At 38.4% G+C, this 21,144-nt stretch overlaps 2 protein-coding genes across 7 annotated transcripts in view; one reads left to right on the forward strand and one right to left on the reverse strand.

The window, feature by feature from the left end:
• Nucleotides 1-2,124: 2,124 nt before the first annotated feature.
• On the reverse strand, nucleotides 2,125-20,141 carry Rsrc2 (arginine and serine rich coiled-coil 2). 2 transcript variants are annotated; one of them, XM_020159471.2, is made up of 10 exons: nucleotides 19,982-20,141; nucleotides 16,657-16,813; nucleotides 15,481-15,524; nucleotides 12,938-13,128; nucleotides 10,593-10,796; nucleotides 9,298-9,420; nucleotides 6,699-6,778; nucleotides 5,251-5,483; nucleotides 3,825-3,914; nucleotides 2,125-2,891 (listed from the first exon to the last, which is right to left on the reverse strand). In XM_020159471.2, the coding sequence occupies exons 1-10, from the start codon at nucleotides 19,985-19,987 to the stop codon at nucleotides 2,712-2,714; spliced, it is 1,308 nt and encodes a 435-aa protein (XP_020015060.1). In that variant the 5' UTR covers nucleotides 19,988-20,141; the 3' UTR covers nucleotides 2,125-2,711. The 2 variants fall into 2 exon arrangements, with proteins under 2 accessions (XP_020015060.1, XP_020015062.1); XM_020159473.2 differs by lacking the exon at nucleotides 19,982-20,141 and adding an exon at nucleotides 14,632-14,709 and having other exon boundaries at nucleotides 12,938-13,150; nucleotides 16,657-16,752.
• A 144-nt stretch (nucleotides 20,142-20,285) lies between these two features.
• Nucleotides 20,286-21,144, forward strand: part of Kntc1 (kinetochore associated 1) — a 74,600-nt gene continuing 73,741 nt past the window's right edge. For 2 of the 5 annotated variants that reach the window (XM_074060924.1, XM_074060926.1), the window contains exon 1: nucleotides 20,289-20,488. The gene's annotated coding sequence lies outside the window, so the exon portion shown is untranslated. Of the gene's footprint in view, nucleotides 20,489-21,032; nucleotides 21,102-21,144 lie in introns of all 5 variants that reach the window. The other 3 variants (XM_074060925.1, XR_012443510.1, XM_074060927.1) reach the window with 3 other exon arrangements.

Raw genomic sequence — 21,144 nt, forward strand, 5'->3', positions numbered from 1 at the left:
GGATCTTTGGATCAGGCTCATATAAATGGTCTGAACTTAATGTGAACATTTGGATGACTCAGGTTTTCATGAAAAGCAACTATGGCTGTGGTGGAGGATGAGATTGTATGAAGAATGAAGAGGGAGAAGGTGGGTCAAGGACTTGTCTTGAGAAAAGTCTCAACCCAGACCTTTGAGAAACTGATGGAGTAACTGAGTGGGAGAACTAAGAGTGTTTCTCATAGAAATGAATGGATATAGCGCTGGTGGAGTGGCTCAGGAGGTACAGGGCCTGGCTCTGCAAGCATGATTTACCCCATCCCCTCAAAATATTAGTGAACAAATACTTTCATTTTTTGGCCTATGAAACTTATTAATTCTACTTGGAATTAGGTATAAAACAATTTCTACTTCTCTTTTACCAACCTGGTTTTTTTTGGCAGCACTGGGTTTGAACTCAAGGCTTCCACACTTGCTAGGCAGGCACTCTTTACTGCTTGAGCCACTCCACCAGCATTCTTGTCATGGGTAACTTGTTTTTGGTGATACTGGAGTCTGAACTCAGGGCCTTGTGCTTGCTCAGCAGGCGCTCTACTTGAACCACTCAAACCACTCCACCAGCTTTGTGTGTGTATTTTCCCAACCAGGTTCTTGTGAACTGTTTGCCCAAGCTGGCTTTGACCTGGGATCCTCCTGATCTCTGTCTCCTGAGTAGATAGTAGTATTACAGAAACATGGCACCTACTTCTTTAGACAAGGTTTAATTTTTTTTTTTCCTATGCTTAGTAGAATCAAAAATCAACCATCACCTCAGGAGGGTTCAGAATTTTCCAAATCTTTGAAATTACCCTATCAACATTTGAACTGCCAAAAGTTTTCTAAATCTTAGATTTTTGGTGGGACTGGTGTTAGAACTCAGGGTTTCCTGCTTACAAAACAAGTGCTCTACCATTTAACTACACCTCCAATCCATTTTACTCTGGTTATTTTGGAGAGGGGGTTCTCATGAACTATTTGCCTGGAATGGCCTCAGACCTCAGGATTAGCTTGTTAGGAATACGAGTGAGTCACTAACACCCTGCTTAATTAATCTTAAATATCAGCATCTCCTAGTTTTACTGTCCTGCCAAAAATTATTTCCTGGGCAGCAATTTTAATTGCATTTTTTTTTGGGGGGGGAGTACTGTGGTTTGAACTTGGAAGACTCATCCTTGCTAGGCAGCCACTATACCACTTAAACCCCTCCACCAGCCCTACCTCGGCAGCAATTTAATGTCATCATTCCTTTTTAATTATAAATCCAAATGTCTGTTATGCTGCCCAGACCCTGAAACAGTACAAGAGCCACAGTTTGAAAACTGGTAAGAGAAGCTTAATAGAAAACTATGGAGAGCCAGGCACTGGTGGCTCACACCTGCAATCCTAGATACTCAGAAGGCAGAGATCAGGAGATGGAGGTTCGAGGCCAGCTTGGGCAAATAGTTCACAATACTTTATCTCAAAAATACCCAACACACAAAAGGACTGGTAAAGTAGCTCAAGTGGTAGAATGCCTGTCAAGCAAGTATAAATTCCCAAGTTCAAACTTTGGAACCACGTCCCCCCCTAAAAAAGAGGTGTTTTATTTCTATATTGTGGTGTATTTAGTATACTATAATGTTTGCCAAAGGACTTTTGGTTTTAATTTTTATTTTTGAATTAGCATACATTAATGAGGGCATTGTGATAATTCCATATCTACAAGTACTTTGAACAAATTCAACCTGCCTCCTCCAAAGGATTTTCCAAAGGGTAAGTTAAATATCATTACTTTGTTGTAATGAAAATAAATTACAAGTTTTGTAGTTTTCCTCTCATCCCCAGATCTATGCCCTTTTCAATTTGGTGACAATACTTTTCCCTAACAGTTCAGTTTATGTTGGAGAAGTCTTCAAAGGATAATGAGCAAAGGGCATACAAAGGACTTGTTATAAGGCACTTTATTAAAATAAAAGTGCGTACATCCCTTTAATGCATCAATCTACTTCCTGAATAACATGGAATAATTAACAAATACTATACACCAATATTCTAATAGTAGGAAAACAGTATTTCAAATAAATGTTTGCTCCTGTCTTTTTTTTTACATTTTTGCTCACCATGGTATTGCCTATGGCGTAACTTTAAAAAAAAAAAAAATTCTAGCCAGTGTTTTGTAATTGCAAAATGCTACAGAAACGATAAAACAAATCCAAACAAGAATACCAGGTAACTTAAATTAACACCAGTTTTGAGAAAACCATTTTTATTATTGTCACCAGCAGCTTATTTGTGCTGGATGATATACCAAAGGGCCAGATCTTCTAAAGAACATCTAAGTAACATTTTTTTATGTTTCAAGAGATGAAAATAACTGTACAAGGTTAAGTACAAAAGTACACAAGACAGTGGACACGAAAAAATCTATGTATGAGATTTGTATCCCACCCGCAGCTTTAATATATTTGAAAAGTAGAATTCATGAACTAAAAAATATTGTCCTTCTATAGTCCTGTCAAGTTTGATGGAAGTGGGTTTAACCTGATTACAACACTAACACCAGTATCACTGATCTGATATTTACAAAATATCGTATTTTTCAATAAATTAAAGTCAATGCAACACCCATGCAAGCTAGAATGCTAGCTGTTTGGTGAACAAGGACCTGACATCAGAACAAGTCTATAAAGTCCAAACTTTAAAAGTGATCTTTTTCAAACTGCATCCATTCCTCTCATTGAAGATGTAAAACCCAAACCCATTCCTCTTTGTGTGTGGGTTTGTGATCTTGCCATTTCATATTGAGCATCAAGATTTCTAAACACTTCTTCTTGTTGCTTCAAAGTCTTGTAACTTTCTTCATCAACTGAGCTACATCCAGCTTCATCTTCACTCTACATTCAGACATAAAATATGGAAATAAGCTGGGAGTAACAGTGACTCTCTCATGTTGACAAAGTATTGTTGAACGGCATTTTAGGACATGTGTCCTCAATTATTTAATTTCCATTCATTCATTTACCATACACATAATGCAAGGCAATGTTCCTTCTAGGTATTGAGGACAGTTAGATGTAACAAAAATTAACTTCGTATTAATGGGGTGGTAAAGAATATACAAAATGAACTACATGTTAAGGTGGCATAAGTCCCAAAGAGAAAACTGAAGTAGAAATTAGGGGCAAGAGTGTTTCAGGGATGGCAGTGCTTTGCTATTTTTAAAACGCGGTGGGAAAATACAGTAAAACCGTGACATCTGAGCAGACCAGAGACTAGTGTACGGAGAGCTAATGGGTAATAGAGGAATACCCAGCTTAGTTAAAGCTGAGTATTTCTCAATGAAATCCCTTTAATAATAACCAAAGTCTGAGCAATGATAGCATTTTCTAGGTTTTATATTATAGTCAATATTGAATCTTTGCACATTTACAGCTCAAAAAGCACAAGGTTTTCTAACTTAAAGAGATGTACAGAAGCTCACATAGGATTCTCTAAGAAGCCAGGTGTGATGGTATACATCTGTAATCTCAGCACTCAAGAGACTGAGGCAGGAGAATCCTGAGTTCAAAGTCAGCTTGGGCCACACAGAGCAGTCAAGGCTAGCCTAGGCTACATGATGACACACTGCCTCAGGAAAAAAAGATTCACTCAAAATACAATCTCAGTAATGATCAATGAACAATTGTGTTAATTTAAATCGAATAATTTGCATTATTAAACAGTAAAGATTAAGGTTTAATTCAATCTCTGAATTAATCTAGAGAACATAATCAGAAAGAGCAGAGTTACCACTGAAATGTTTGAAGTTGAAAAGTAGTACAACTCACCTTAATACCCATTAATTTCCTAAATTTGACATTTTGGTCCTTGTTTCCAAAATTCAGTTTCTCCCATATTTCAGCAGACTGGGATTTGTCCTGTTAAGAAGCACTGAATTTTAGAATATGCAAAAGTTTAAATATCTTTTATAAGTATTTTAACTCTTCGTAATACAGTTTTAAGTTTAAAAAAAAAAAAACCACCAACACAGCATTTGGTTTTTTTTTTTTTTGGCTGTACTGGGATGGGATTTGAACTCAGAGTCCCACCCCTTTGTGCTTTAGTTACTTTTTCAAATTCTTGCCCCTGGCAGGCCTTGCACAGCAATCTTAGTTATGTCTTCTGCATACCTGGAATTACAGGTATGAATCACGCTTTGCTTGTTTGGAATGACGGTCACTAACTTTCCCCCTCAGGCTGGCCTCCTTTTTCTAAGTAACTGTGATTACAGGAATGCACTACCATAAGTGGCTATTTAAGTCATTCAATTAATGGAATTTATAACTAAGATTTATCTTATGGGGACTAGAGTTATAATTACAGGCAGAATGCTTGCCTATAACACGTGCAATACCCTGGGTTTCATCCCCAGTACCACAAAAACAAAAACCAAAAAACAAGGACTTATGTTTTGGAGGCTGGAAGATGGTGAATTCAAGGCCACCCACCATGTGCTACACAGTAAGACCTTAAGAATACCAAGCTGGGGCTAGTGGAGTGGCTCAAGTGGAACTTCACCCATTCAAGTATGAGGCCCGGAGTTCAAACCCCAGTGCTGCAAAAAACCAAAAAAAAACCAAAACAAAACAAAACCCAAAAAAACCCCCAAAAAAACTACAACACCAAAGTCAACTAAAACCAAAGATTTATGTTACGGGTTATGGAGTAATGTAGCAAAGCAGTACAAGCAAATCTTAGGACGTACCTTTAAAGGAAGTATCTAACCACCTTCCCACATTATAAATGCATGGTAATATTGTTTTTCTTTGGTTTAACTTAGGTTATGCTTGTTTTCTTTTTTTTTTTTTTTTTTTGGTGAGCTGGGATTTGAATTTAGGGCTTTGTACTTGCTGTACTCTGGTTACTTTGGAGATGGGGTAGTCTTATGAACTATTTGCCCAGGCTGGCCTTGAACCTTATCCTTCTGATCTTAGTTTTCTAAGTTGCTAGGATCACAGACTTGATCCACCAGTGCCCGGGTCTTAGTTTTAGGTGGTACTAGTTTGAACTCAGAGCCTCATGCTTGCTAGGCAAGTACTCTACCATCTGAGCCACTCCCCCTGCCCGGGTCTTAGTTTTAAATAATTATGTAAAGTAAGATCATTACAAACAGGTTCTCAGAAAACAACCTGAAACTAGTATTCTAAAATCCAAGTTTGTTTCTCTAAGTTGCTGATTATGGGTAAATAGTAAGAGAAGAATGAAAAAACTTACCCCTTCTTTTTTGCCTTGCCAAAGCATTTTCCTTTTTTTCTCCTGTTCAGCAAACTTCATCGGGTTCACAGCTGCTGGGTTATAGTAGCTGGGCACGGCTATTCCTGTCTCTGCCAATGCTTTAGCTTGCAGGGCTGCCATCTGAGCTGCCATTGCTATCTGAGGAGTCACTTGTGTTCCTGAAGCCAACAGGGCAGCAACATTGAGAACAGAACCCCCAGTGGCTGCAGCAGCTGAAGAGGAGAAATATGCATTTTTAGAGATAAAATATTTTTGTTTTTGTGGCCATACTGGAGCTTGAATTCAGGGGCTTCAGCTTGAGCCACTCCACCAACCCTTTTTTTATGAAGGGTTTCTCGAGGGGTCTTTCGGAACTATTTGCCTGGGATGGCTTCAAACCTCGATCCTCCTGATTTCTGTTTCCTGAGCAGCTAGGATTAAGGAATGAACCACTGGTGCCCGGAAAGACACAAATTTCTAATTTAGGCCAAAATACAGTACTTGTGTTCATCTTATATGATCTCTTATATAATAAAAACTCATTAACTTTGCTGATGCTGAATTATGGAAATATTAAAGTAGGAGTTCAATGCAAATGAACTATGGTGCCTGTAACTACAATTAAAGTCTTTTATGCTGTGTGCTTTGTTTTATAATCCCAGCTACCCAGGAGGTACAAATCAAGATCTTGGTTTGAGGCCAGAATGGCTATAAACTGGCAAGGTTTTATCTTAACCAATAAGCTGGGTATTGACTTATGCCTGTCACCCCAGCTATAGAGGAGTAAGGCCCTGAGTTCAAACCTCAGTACAACTCCACACTCCCCCCCCAACAAAAAAGTCTACTTATACTTTTCCTTACATTATATTGGATGAAATGTTTTTGCAATTGTATCATTTGGAAATATTTGTGAATTAAATATTAACAAGACATTATGTATATCTAAGTCCTATAAAGATTATGTGCCAGATCTGGTAATTACACTGTAGTAGAGCTGTCTTTTCTAAACAAGACTCTTCCAATTACATTAGTCTTTGTCAGTCCAGAATATAGTCTCAAAAGTTCTTATACTAACACTATAGGAAGCCAGTTGTGAAGTTTTTGTTATAGTTATGTATTTATGAGAACAAATTGTCAGCTGGCAAAATTTTGCAGTATGAAAAAGGGCAACGAGGCTAGGGACATGGCTCAGGTTGTAGGGGGCCTGACTAGTAAGTGAGAGGCCCAGAGTTCAAACACCCCAGGACTCCACCACTAAGAATTTCTAACACTAAAAATTTATATTATATTGAGAGGTTACAGGTGGCTTCTTTTCTATTACTTTTATTTTTTCATACTTTAATGGATGTCAAAAATACATAATAAATAGCTAGAGGTATGGCCCAAACAGTAGAGAATCTACTTTGCAAGCAAAAAGTCCGGAGTTTAACAAAGTAAAAGATAAATACCCGCAGCTATTTCTTGCTGTTTTTGTTTTTCAACCATTTCCTTTTCTCGCTGTTCTTGTAACTTCTTTGCCCTTTCCAATCTGTCAAAAACAAGTTAAATGAATTTAAAGTAACATTCAATCTAAAACCAACATGTACCTTTATACATGTACTGAGACAAAACACACCATTTTTGGCAGTTAATATTTAAGAGCCCCCTCCTAGTTTTAAAATTAATTACCAGCGAAGAGACAATTTCAAAACTGTTTTCATTGATTTTTAGTGGGATGGGGTCTTGCTTTGTTAATCCTGTTGGCTCTAACTCTTGGCTTCAAATGATCCTTCATGTTGCAATCTTCAGAGTAGTTTAGGACTATAGAAGCATACCACAATACTGTCTAAAATTATTTATGAATAATCAAAACCAGAACAGTTTTAGCATACACATATACATGATCAAAAATTCCTAGCTGGGTACAGTGGCACATGCTTGAATTTCAGTACTAAGGAGGCTGAGGAAGGAGGACTAAGAACTGAAGGCCAGCCTGGGTTACATCTCTAGACCCTGCCTCAAAATACAAAACTAACTTTTCCCAGTGGTGGCTACAAGAGAAGAGATAACATTACAGTTTGCAAATCACTTACAAAGAATTGAGGAAATTTTAGGATATGTCAATTAGTAAACAATTTGAGTTTCTAGAATCACCTAAATGCTTCTTGGGGGAGAATGAGGCCAACTGACATACTTGGGCAATAAATTCTATCACTTAAGTGTACTTCATTATAGTCTGTAAACTAAAGAAGCCTGAAGTAAAGGGGCCAGCAGTCAGGCATGGTGGCGCACACCTGTGATCCCACTCAGGGAAGCTGAGATAGGAGGACCCTGAGGGTTAGGCTGCCTTAGGCTCTATACCTAGATCCTATCTTGCCTCGAAAAATCAAAGAAACAAGAAAACGCTGCCACTCTTTACAATCTAGTAGAATACAGGGGAAAAACTATGTTGGGTAATTATTTTTAGCAGGTGAAGAAATTTATCATTAGGAACTAGTAGCACAAATACAAATTTATCCCAGAACAAAATAAAAAAAAGAATTCTATTTCATGTTAAATAAACTAACAAATATGAGTATTAATTACATTTGTCAAGTTTATTTCCTTATGGTACAAAGTAACATCTTCATAATCAGTTCCTGAAAGAGAAATCCCTCCCTTTTCTTCACATGGGTTTCTTGGTTTGTCAATCATAGTTAAATGCGACCTCTTCCTCTTTAATGATGGATACACAGGTCAGGATTGGAAAGAGGTTGTTTGGGATTCGGGGCACATGGGTAAAAAATTAAAGTGATAATCAGTAAGTAAATATTAGTATTTAACAACTGAGATTTACATAAAGAGACATTTAACAATTTACAATCTTACTCCTTATTGAGCACATATGCAAGAAACACAGGATAGACTTTACTTTGTCTTCAAGAATCAAAATTTTTGATTATGGGTTAACAATAAAATATGGATTGATCACAGATGATGAAATCATTTCCAGAATAGCTTTAAGTTGTGACATTAAAAAACAAAGGAAAAACAATCTATACATTGTAGTTTAGTATTAACAAAAGATATCCTTTCAAATTTAGAGGAATGTTAAGGAATAATCTCATATTCAGAACAATTAGTGGATTTTGTGTAACACTGTCACACCTGCAAGACCACTATGTAATCTGAAAGTTTTAGAGGCTAGTAATAACTGCACTTTAAGAAAATCCCAAAACAAAAACATAATAGACTTACAGTATATAATAGGAGTAAACTTCAGGGCTTAGAAAATACTCAATGGCCCATGTTATAAATTAGTCATATTTTGCAGTAAGTTATTTCCTAAGTCTGCTGATTTTAGTATCAGAAACAAAATATAACTGAATACTACTGGTTGCATTAAAACGGCCATTGCAGGTTTGGAACTAACACCATTCACCAAGGTGAATGAATGAAGAAGGGGTGAGCTCACACCTTTGCTGCTGCTGTTCAGCTTGAATTTCTGCCAGGCTGGGTTCACAGGGCAGCAGCACATCAGGTTACATTGTGATAACTGTATTTTTATAATGAAAAAAAAATACAAACTCAATTTCGTAAAGAAAAAAACCCCAAGTCCAAAGAATATCATTTTCAGAATATGTGGAAAAGTGCAAATGTGCTTAGTTTACTTCATTTTATGCCTACTTTGAGGCAGTTCTGTGAAGTGGTTGACCTAGACAGCCCTGCTATAGCTGATTGCGATGTGGCCTCACAATCATTTGTTTTTTGAAAGAGTAGAAAATTTAAGAAACATTTTCTTATTTTACAAGGTAATTCGCTTAGAATATGTATTTAGTTGTCACCTTAAAACTTAAAGGCAAAATTAGAAGTTATTGTACCAGATTTGAGACTAGTTGTGCAAGTAAGAGAAGACCATGAAAAGTTTTTTTAAAAAAAAGACACAGTCCTCTATCACAAAGGCACCACTACCTATGATTGTATTTTTGTGAATTACTCTCTGACTTAAAAGCATTCATTTTGTCCACACAATTGAACATTGACTTAAAGCTGAAAAGGTAAAAACAATTAAGTGAAAAATATACACACCTCCTAGCTAAAGCTTCCTGTGCATCCATCGCTGTGTTTCTGCCTCTGAAGGGAGGGGGGCTAGGAGTACGGCTTAAGCTTCTGCTAAATCTTCTTGGTTTTTCAATTCTCTTCTTTCTATCTCTGTAATAAATTTTATTTTACATGTTTCATTATGGCTGAATACTTATTTTGAACAAAAATCAGTTATGTATCCTACAATACCCAGGAGGCAGAGATCAGGAGGATCAGTGTTCAAAGCCAGCCCTGGGCAAAAAGTTCTTGAGAACCCACTTCAAAAATACCCACCACAAAATAAAAGGGCTGCTGGAGTGGCTCAAGTGGTAGAGCTCCTGCCTTGCAAGTGTTAGGCCCTGAGTTCAAACCCCAGTACCATCACTAAAAAAAAGCAGTTATATTTACATGATTCACCAAGAATAAGCAAACAATAAAACAAGTTTCTCATGAATATGGCCAGTATATTTAGGCATCTGCGACAGATAACTACATTGGGTAATGGTTTTCAGAGCCCTATGCTTATTCAGTCATTTGTTAGGTCTGCATGCACACAATGAGAAATGATAGGCCAAATATTCTAGGTCTTAAATTACAAAACAAAAGAATCAGCAAAATCAAAGATAAAAAGTCACTCATCAGAATAAAAATTATCAGCAGTCAAAACTGGAAACGTTGGGCTAGAGGCGTGGCTCAAGCAGTAGGACATCTGCTTAGCAACCGTAAAGTCCTGAGCACAAGCCCCAGTACTGCCAAAACAAACTGAAAGTGTAAGGGAACTGAAATGCCTGAGAAATGATCAAAAAATTTAATGATTGCCTCCTGTTATTAGTACCATCCTATAATTCAGTCCTGTGGATGATTACGTTTCATTCACCGCAGCTCAAAATTGGTAGAACTCAAATCAATATACCTCAGAGCAAAAGCAGTGAGTATTCCAATCCTTTATAGATGTACTTCAGCAATAAATTAAAAAGCCTTACCAGTATGTAAGTAGACAAATCAATTGTTTTACATAAATGAATATTCTCGAAGGGGAAATCACTGAAACTTTCCACTGCAGCCATTAATCATGCTTTCTACCAACATTATTTAAAGCTTCCTCTGTCCACAGAAGTACCAAGTCTGACCCTGCTTAGCTTCTGAGATCAGAGGAGATCAGGCCATGTAAAGGCTGGTATGGCTGTAGACTAAAACACTTTTATTTTAATCATACCTACCGCTTTTAATAATCTCAAACTGACAGAAGATAGCTGCTGTGATAGGCCTATTAGATTTTACTCAGGATAAAGAGCACCTACCGACTTCTACTCCTTGTTCTACTCCTGCTTCTAGTCCTATGCCTGTGTCTTGATCTTGAACGAGAACGAGATCTGATCCGTCGTTTTCTTTCTCTGCTTCTGGACCGTGACTTCTTCCTTTCTCTGCTTCTGGATCGAGACTTCTTCCTTTCTCTGCTTCTGGATCGAGACTTCTTCCGCTCCCTGCTTCTACTACGATGGCGCCTGAAATTTAAGTGCACAAACTTGAACTCGTTAATTGTCCTTTCTTTTCCCTCTTTGTTCTGGTGGTGCTAAGTTCTGAACTTGGCCTGTGCTTGCCAGGCAGGTGCTCTACCACTTGAACCATGTCCAAGCTCTTTTAGCTTTAGTAATTTTTCAAATAGTGTCTTGCTTTTATAATGGGGCTGGCATAGACCACGATTATATTTACATTTCCCATGTAGCTGGGATGACAGGTGTGTGCCACCACACCCAGCCTTATATTGGTTGAGATGGGGGTCAGCAGGACATTTTGCTAGGTTGGCCTCAAACCATGATCCTCTTTGACATCAGCTGTTTTTCTGATAGTACAGTCTGCTCTCAAATATCAAACCCCCTGCCTCACCATCCAATTGCTAGCACTACAGGTGAGCACCAATACATTGATTCCACTACTAACACCTTTCCCAGAATCCCAGTTCTGCCAAAACAAATAAACAAAACAAAATTAGGGAAAAAAAATGTCTCTTTTTTTTGGTTGTACTGGGTTTCAACTCAGGGTCTCAGGGTTGTTAGGCAGATGCTCTACCACTTGAACCATACCACCAGTGCCCTACCTGCCTTTTTGGTGGGACTGGGATTTGAATTCAGGGTTTTGTGCTGGTAAAGCAGGCACTCTACTGCTTGAGCTATACCTCCAGTCCATTTTGTTCTGGTTATTTTGGAGATAGGGTCTAAAGAACTATTTTCCCAGGTTGGCCTTGAACTCAGCCTCCTAAGTAGCTAGGATTTCAGGTGTTAGCAAATGATGCCCAACTATTACTGTGATCTTTATAGAAAGGGTAAATGAGGTCTTCAATAGTAGTAGTTATAACCTAAAATATGGACCTATAAAGTAAAGCTATAATGTCACAATCCTTATCCTACCCCAACTTATGATTCCACTCAGGGCTGGGAGTGTGGCTCAAGTAGTAGAAGGCTTGCCTAGCAAGCTCAAGTCCAGAGTTCAACCCCCCTAGTACTACTTTAAAAAGACCCCAGCAATAATTCATGCTTTACCCAAAGTATTAATGACACTTAAGAACATAAACCTAGACCAAGTATGATAACTATACATAATATATTCCCCACTGAATTTCTGAAACAAGGCTGTTAAAAACACTGGTTTCTTAAAAGAAAAAACCCCCAGCAAATTAGAAACACAACCCAGTTCCTCTTCTAAAAAAAAGTCTACATTTCAGCCAGATGCTGGTGGCTCACACCTGTAATCCTAGATACTCAGGAGGCAGAGATAAGGAGGAACAAGGTTTGAAGCGGCCCTGGGCAAACAACTTCAGATGACCTATTTCAAGAATAGTCAACACGCAAAAAGGGCTGGTGGAATGGTTCAAGTGGTAGGTAGCATGCTTTCCTAGCATGTGTGAGGCACAGAGTTCAAAATCCCAGTACTACAAAACAAAAATACACTTCAAAAACCCAGTCCCATCAAAAACGACAAATCTACAAGAAAACCCAGACTTCAGCATTATACATCAATGTGAAAGGACTATTTATTGCCTTAAACTACTTAAGCAGTAATGTAACATTTTTAATTTTATTTGGCAATACTGTGGTTTAATTTTTATTTTGTGGTTACTGAGGCTTGAACTCAGGGCGTCATGCTTGTTAGGCACTCTACCACTTCAGTCACACCTGTAGCCAGCCATTTTTTTGTTCTGGGTCTCTTAGAAATATCAGCCTGAGGCTGAAACCGTGATCCTCCCAAATTCTGCCTCCTGAATAGCTAGGATTACAGGTATGTGCCACCAGTGGCCAGCCCTCTCCTAGTGTTGGAAATCACTTTTGGATTATCAGAAAGTAAAGCCCAAAAGGCTTTAGCTATTAGGTGACAAAGGAACATGTCAAGGCAGCAAGAAAAGATCCATTACCACATTAAGATTTTTCTGTGGAAAGCTGGCTATGGTGGTATATGCTTGTAATACCAGTAATTGGGAGACTAAAGTAGGAGGATTGCAAGTTTTAAGACCAGCCTGGGCTCACTAAGCCTCAAAAAAAAAAGAAAAAAAAAAAAAAAAAAAAAAAGTTCCCCCATAATGGAGTTATTGAGAGCTTTGTGCAACTTAGTTACTGAAAGGCACTAAAATTATAGTACTCAAATTTCTTACCTGTCACGGGACCTAGATCTGGAGTGACTTCTGCCTCGTGATGACTTTCTGTCTTTCCGTTTGTGTCTGTCCTCACCATTTTCAGATGAATTTAGTCGCTCTCTTCCTTTATCAGAAGAATGTTCTTTGTCATTATGCTCCTCAGACTTGTGTTTCTTAGAGGATTTGTCTTTGGATTCATGTCTTCTTGCCTGTTTTAAGAAGAAGTTGGTTCTTTCAGGAAAATAGTGCAACAAAAAGAGTTAGTATGGGTATCAGTAGACAAAAATGTTGTGATGCAACATTAGTAACCTTAGGAGTGCGTGGCAAATTTAAAAAAAAAAAATCTATTTTCACATCACCCAAATGTTGCAGATGTAATTACTATTTTTTCTTTATAAACACCCAAAATGCAGTTTGCTCCCCCAATTATTGTCAGTACCAAAATAAAAACAATGGTTTCCAAAACTGAAATATTGAAAAACCACTACACCAGAGGAATCCCTGATGTATATTTATCTAAGAGAATACAGATATCGTGTATATATATAAATCAACTACTAGATCCCACTTCCAAAAGTAAGCAATTTGGTAGAGATACTAAGGACACAAGGAAATGTATCAAAATGCATTTCAAATTAAGCAGTAAGTATACATTTTACTTACTAGACATTTTCTTTTAATTTCCAGTTATGCTGAGTAGCAATGTCCCTTTCATAGGTATATAATCTGCCACCCCATCTAAAAAAAATCTTTACTTTTCACTTAATGTCTGTGACATAATCACTTACCACCCTGCAATAACCCCAACAGGCTTAGAGTTCTATTAAGTTCATGCACTTAAGACAGATAACGGCAACTATTTCTTTTAATTTTCAGGAAGTTAAATCAGGGTACTACAATCCCTAGAGGCCACCATGTAATACATATTTTGCTCATACTCCGAAAACTTAAAGACAATGCTTTCACAAGATAGCATTGAGACTCAGCTAAAACTAACTGCACGATCAAGTCTCCATCCTATCATTCAAATGCCAAAGTAGGAAGTGCTAAATATTAATTTTCCCACATTAAGTTCTGTCAAACTCATCTAGTAGTTAAAGCTTAAAATCTAGAACATTACAGGATCACTAAACTTTAAATCAAGAAGAAAATCAGATCTTGTAATATAATCCTATCTTATAATGTGTGTATATATATATAAAAACTCAAGTGAGATCAATAAAGACACAGATATACAGTAGTTGAACTGGACCTGACTCCATGACCTGATACCCAGCCCACTATTTCCCTACCACAACACAACATTTATAGTTCCCAAAATAGGCCATAGCATATCTCTTTCCATTCAAGATTAAAAGCAAAAAATTTAGCCAATCATTTTGGAACATGCATGATGATACATCTGAAAATTATCATGGTGATTTGTTATTTTCCAGAAAAATAAGAGACCTGGAGACAGAAGCTAAATTTTAGTTTCATGGCCAGTTCTCTGTAATAGTATAACTGTGGGGGGGGGGGGGAATTCTTGATGAGTTTGCTATATAGTGGCAGACTGGAAAAGCTTTAAATGGTTAAACTTCCAGAGGTTTTAGAGTTTATTTCAAACCAGTTTTCAAACATAACATTACTATTAATTTTTAAAAGACATTAGAACCCTTAACTGATTTAAGATATATTTAAGGGAAATAGGAGTTTGAATGACTAATAGTTACCTTATCATGAAGTAGGCTTATTATTTTGCTATCTGAGTCTGCAGCGTCTTCAGTTCAGTCTCTTCGCGCATTAGCACGCTGAGTATGATTTATTATAGAAATGTTATCATGTGAGCTAAACAAAATAGTCATTTTCACAAAAACTCTCCTAAATTAAAAATTTTAACAGAGCTTCCATTAGGGGAAGAGGTGAAGTCCCTGCCCACATTAGTTTTAGGAGTCCCTTGCCCAGCCCCCATAACTCTTCTCCCTTTCTGACTGCTACTCCTGCTCTTCCTCGTTGGCTCATTCCTTGTCTTCTCAGGTGGGTGAGGCAAGTTAAATCCTCTGCAACATAGTCGCTTCCTTTCTTTTTCATGTTTTGGTGTCACCATCATCTTTTCAGCTGTCCCTCATACCTTATTTCAAGATTTAATACTGTTCAGGAAATTGAACTAAGTCTACTAAAGAAGAAAAGGTAGGCCACACATATCTAGGATATTGATACTTAAAGGGCTGCTATTTAAAAATCCTGAGCACTTGTCAGGAATAAGGAGACTCGGGACCTCAGATTAATGGAAGCTCTGTGTGACAGGCCTAAAAAAACCAATTATATTCTTCATATGAAATCTTTATTGTGAATATTTTCACAATATAGCAAAATTAAGTTTTTTGAAGGTACTTTTTTTTCACATAAATAACTATCTTCTTGAAAAATGATGAATCCAAATCATGCTTATTTTATATAGCCCAATTAACCTTTTAAATCTCAAGTTTTGGTACTTACCTTGACAATGTCATACTATTCACACAAACATTTCTACCAGATATTTTACAAGTATTTTAAAGTACCTACAAAGTGTTAATTACCTCTTTGCTTCTGCTCCGGCTCCTGTGCTTTCTTCCTTCATTATCTGAGAATACACACAAAAATTAACCATAAACACAAAGATATGAAAACATCTCAAACACAAATTCCAATACTGTATCAAAAGCAATTTCCAGTCCACCTGGCTAACTACAGATTCTACTTGTTCATCTTCCACTTCCACTGTCTATTCTTTTAATGGTAGGGACAGGATTATTCTAGATTGTGCATATGTAAAATTTGAATGAATCAGAGTACAACCAAGAGGAGACATTATCTTTCAGTCACAGATTTTAACAAAATGTTATGATTAGCTCATCTTGTTTCCTAGTCCACAGTGAACTTATAAAGGATCTTATTAGAGGAAAGAAATTAAGAAAACAAAAAGAAATGGAGAATGCAAAAGAAAATAAACATTTTGGGATACATTTGGTATAAGTAAGTACTCAATAGGATATCAGTTTAGAAAAATTTCTATTTAAAACTGGTTACAATACTGAACAGTTTCAAAGACAGATAGAATTAACATTTGTAGGATAAATGACCAAAATCCAGTTTCAAACTTTAAAACTCAGTACTGGTCTATCTCTCACTTAATATCTTGATTTCAAAAGCAATGTTAGCTTTTGCTTGTTTTGTGATGCTGAGAATCAAAGTCAGGACCTTGCTTGTGGTAGGCAAGCATTTTAAAATCACCAGTATCAGCCCCAGCCCTGATAGTTTGAAATAGCCAAACACCATGTCTTCTCTATCAATTTAAGATTCATCTTTAAACAGCACATTGATATGGAACACTTGGAAACATCGAAACCTCCTTTGGGGTTTAGCTCAGTGGAAGAATGCTTACATAGCGATGTGCAAGGCCCTACACAGGTTCTAACATTAAGTTATAAAGAACAAAGTCCAAAACATTCTTAAGAGTATCAAGGAACTTCAGGATAATAGATTAGTTTAGACTACATTTATATAATGTGGACATCCATGTAATAGAAAATACTATCTTGACAATGTTGCTGGAATAAAATTTAAGCATCTTGGAATTAATAGCCCCAACAGTCAAAATTTTAAAATTTCTGCCTTTAGATAGTTATTTCTCAACAATTGATATGCATTCATTAACCATTTTCAATCGGGAGAATACACATTAATTTAATCAACAAACTAAATTTATGTCTTACCTGACTTCCGTTTTCTTTCTCTTGACCTTGATCGTGATCTTGAATAATGATGTTTTGAGGCTCTAGGAGAAACAGATACATCTGACTGCTCTTTTTTCTTATCTCTGTCTGGGGATGCCTTTTCTGGGGCTAGTCCATCGCGTTCTGTATCACTAGCCTGAAAGTTGAGAAGAAAATGATTAAAATTCTTAATTAGATTAAAAATGTCTCCAATTTCTTCCTTTCTTTCTTTTTGAGGCAGGGTTTCCCAAGCTGGTCTCTTGCAGTCTACTAAATGCTGGGATTACAGGTCTGTACCACTATGTTGAGGGGTCTCCAATTTTCTAAAAGGGGAGAAGTAAGGATAGTCATCCTTGAATCCTTGAGGTTTGACCTCCTTCCCCACCAAAAAAAGCTAATTTCCAAGCAGCCATACATGCCTGTGCAATGACCAATGTTATCAAAGAGACATACGTACTTAAGACTGTTGTACATAAATTTCTATTATTTAGTTTTGCTGTACTTGGAATTGAATCCAAGATCTTGAGCATGTTAGGTAAGTGCTCTTCCATAGTAATACTGCTATCTCTCTAGTAACCTTTAAAGCAATGAGAGAAAGGATAAAGTCTGCTCCAAGTATTAACAATAAGCATTCAGAGAAAATGATTGCTTTTAGATTTGTAATTTATGTTAGCTAACTTTACCAGCAGTTATACTGGAACACATTAAATTGGCACTAACTTAAAAGGCATTTGTACCAGACACTCTACCATCCCCAGCCTTTACTGCCAAAAACAAAACAAAACAAACAAAAACCAACCTTACACAATTCGCCAAGTTCTCCATATTCTAAGTATCATTAGTTCTCTGGTTTACAAGACCACCATTCCCTGCTGTACTCCTAACATGGTACTCAGCACAGAAAATAAAAGTTTGAGGGAAAAACAAATTTTACTTAATAGTTTGCCACTAAAACTATTTCTGGTCAGTACAGGCGGGATACTTGCCCAGCATGCATGAGGCCCAGGGTTTAATCCCTAATGCTGGGTGACAAAAGAACCCAAGCAATGGCTCAAGTGGTAGAGTGCCTGCTTTGCAAGCATAGAGCCCTCAGTTTAAACCCCCGTTCTAATTAAAAATAAAAAAAAAAGATTTAAGTTGGAGTCAGAGAAAAGCTGGAATATGAAAGTTCCCTTAAATTGGAATTTGATAAAATAGAGTAGAAACAAATACAGCTATATGTATAAGGTGGACAGTGATGAAATACCTGACTAGAAAAGATAGCATGAAAATAAAAGTAAATACACATTAGCACAGGGCTAGGCAGATTGCTTCAGGTTAGATCTTTAGCCAAGAATGATTTTTCTCTCTTTTTTTTTCTTCTGTGGTACTGGGGCTTGAACTCAGGACCTTCACCTTGAACCACTTCGCCAGCCCTTTTTTTTGTTGTTGTGAAGGGTTTTTCAACATAGGGTCATGAGAAATTATTTGCCCAGACTGGCTATGAACCATGATCCTCCTGATGTCTGCATCCTGAGTAGGTAGGATTATAGGTGTGAGCCACTACTGACCGGCTGTTTTTCACATTTTTAAAAGAGTTGGTAAAACCAAGCAAGCAAACAAGGTGACAAAACCAAAATATTTACCATTTAGCCCTTTACAGAAAAAGCTTACCAAGAAATGAGATTCTAGAAACCTGGATTGAATGAATAATGAATCACTATGGTCCTCAGCAAGAGAAATTACATTATCAACAACCTCTTCCCTAAGGAAGGTAAGCGTCAGAAAATAAATACCAAGTAAAATAAATTAGAATGAGGTTGTACTATCCCAGTATTTACTTCAGGTCAAAAATGTGTCAAAATCACCAGGTGTGGTAATACACTTCTGTAATCCCAGCACTTGGCCAAAGTAAGACAGTAGGATCATTCGCTTGAAGCCAGTCTGGGAAACATTGAGACCATGTCTCCCAAAATGTGTGAAAACCAGTGCTAGACTCCAGCAGTAAGTTGTCTACTATTAAGGCATGATGCAGTATCACACAAGGATATGAATTCACAACATTAAACATTTCCTTTTATTTTTGTACCTTCTATTTATTGTTGCATCTATTAGAAAGCCACCTTTATCTCCTACAATTTACACCTTGAATAACCAAGTAACGCTTGTAACATAGTATATAAATCTTTTTCCAGTGCAAAGAAGTTAAGCAGTGGATTTCAAGGGATTTTCTATTTATTGAAGGAGGCGCTGCAGAAACAAACGTTTGAATCCATTTCGCTTTTTAAAACGTTGAAACCAGAAAAAACACTACTTGTTACTTAAATACATAAACGTGAAAAACATTCAATTAGTTCAGCTAGTACCAAACAGCCTACCAACCCTTTGAAACCTTACCAAAAAATTACTCTAAATTCAATTAGATATAGGGGAGGCTAGGAGAAAACCGTTAGACCCTTCCCAACAGATATCCCAAACTTTATATTCAACAGTTCTATTTATTTTTGGCCATCAAAAAGGAATGGACAATGTTTATAATTTTAACAGGATAACTAAAAATAAGGCAACCCCGCAATAATATGATTCATCAGAAATGGGCATCTGACACGCAGGGCAGGCTTACTGTTAGGATCGGCAGTTCTTAACTGGGTCAATGAAGGACTCAAAATTTAAAGAAAGAAGGCCAGTGATGGGAGTTTACAACCCTCCTCCACGAGCGTTATAACCAAGTTGATTACATCGCGAGTCGCGTCGGAAGCCGAGGAAGTGGGGATCGGGTAATTCGTAAACCCTCCACGTCGGCCCAATTTTTACTCTTTCGGCAAGATCACGCCAACTCCTTACTCTGTAATTAACTGAGCTTTATACCGATGGACACTAATTATGGGGCGCGGGCATAAAATCAGCTTAGACTGCGGTTCGCTCCCACGACCCCTTACAGACATCGCCTTTTCGACCCATTTTCAGAGATGACTCCCAGATCTTTTCTCTCTCCAGCCGTTTTTACCCACTGCAAACATACAATTCTCAACCCCAGTATAAGCCACCAGCTAAGGTGAGTAAGGTAAACTGGGGTCAATTCTATGCGCCAAGCAAAACCTGGGGCTAGGAAAAAACGTAAGGAAAGTTCTGGAAAAAAGGGCACTCCCTGCGGCTCCCCACCCCCATTCACAGCGCTTCCTTCCCCCTCCCGACAGCAGGCAGCCATGATGGCGGGTGCAGAAGGCTGCCGCGACGCCATTTTGTCCACACACGCGCGGACAACAGCTTTAGGGAGCCGTTCACCCAATCTTTGGAAGGTAGCAGAACAACGTCCCTAGCTTTAAACCCCAGAGTTGACACGTACCGCCATAGTCCAGAGTCCCAGCCGCTGAGGCGGCGCCTCCACTAGCTGCGTTCAATAGTACGGGCCACCCCGAAGCTTCGCCACAGACTAAATCGCTGGCGCGAGAGACCCGGATGGCACAAAAGGGATGAGGCCCTTGTTGTCGCGCAGCTTGCTGGGAAAAAAAAGGGGTGGTGATAAGAATTTCTATAGCAACGCGGTTCAAGGTGGTGATTGGTTGGGCTTTCGAAGGGCGTCACGTAAATCCTGTAAAGAGGGCGGGACTGATATTACACCCTAGAATGCGTCGTCGCTAGCTGGAATTACGAGCACTTTAGGGTGTGGCAACTTCCTATTTCGATTGCGCTGCAATCTTGGCCTCTTCTAGTTGCCGTAGGAGGGGTTGGTCTGGGTATTTTCCCGCCAATTCAAACCCTTGGGATGGAGTATAGGGTACGGGCGGTTGTGTGAGTCAGGAAGAGAGGTGAAAATACTGGCGCGCTCCCTTTTAAGTTTCTTCAGTCGCAGGTGAGGAGGGGCAGCCGCGCTGTCGTCGGGAGGTAGGGGTGTGGGCCGGTGGTAATAGCGGCCTCAGCCCGTTGCGAGGTGTTTTCCCTTCTTGATTGTGGCGGGCGAGAGGTTGGAGTCGGTTCTTGGCTGGCAGTCCATATATGTTGGTGATAGACGCCTAATTGACAGTGTTTCGTCTTACTTGCTAATCTGCTCTCCAGTCCGCAGTCAGTGATCCCAAAAGGCTTATGAAGATAAAATCCATCTTGAAGTCCTACCTCTCCTGCACCGTCTGCCGTCCTTGGGGCCCCACAGCAGCCCTAAGCTTTCCAGCCTTTGCGCACTATTCTATTCCCCGTGGCTGCTCCCCGCAACCCCGCGCGCCAAGGTTGCCATTGTTGACTTCCTGTTACTCAGGTTTCAGCTCAGCTGGCCATCTCCTTCCCACCCCATCAGGTCCTGTAAAACCACCTGCTCCCCCGTTTACCTGAGCTCCCGTTACTTCGAAGCATTAAGTCCTGTTAGTAATTATTTGTGCTTTCACTTATTATTTTGTTCCAAGACTGTCTAACAATTAAAAGCCACGTCATCTTGGTCGATTAACCACCGACCCGTGCTCCTGAACTGTAAAGTAAGTTGTGCCTATTAAATTAGACATTCAAAACTGCAGAGGA

This window comes from Castor canadensis, chromosome 18 (assembly GCF_047511655.1).
Source record: "Castor canadensis chromosome 18, mCasCan1.hap1v2, whole genome shotgun sequence".
In the NCBI taxonomy this organism is placed as follows: Eukaryota; Metazoa; Chordata; class Mammalia; order Rodentia; family Castoridae; genus Castor; species Castor canadensis.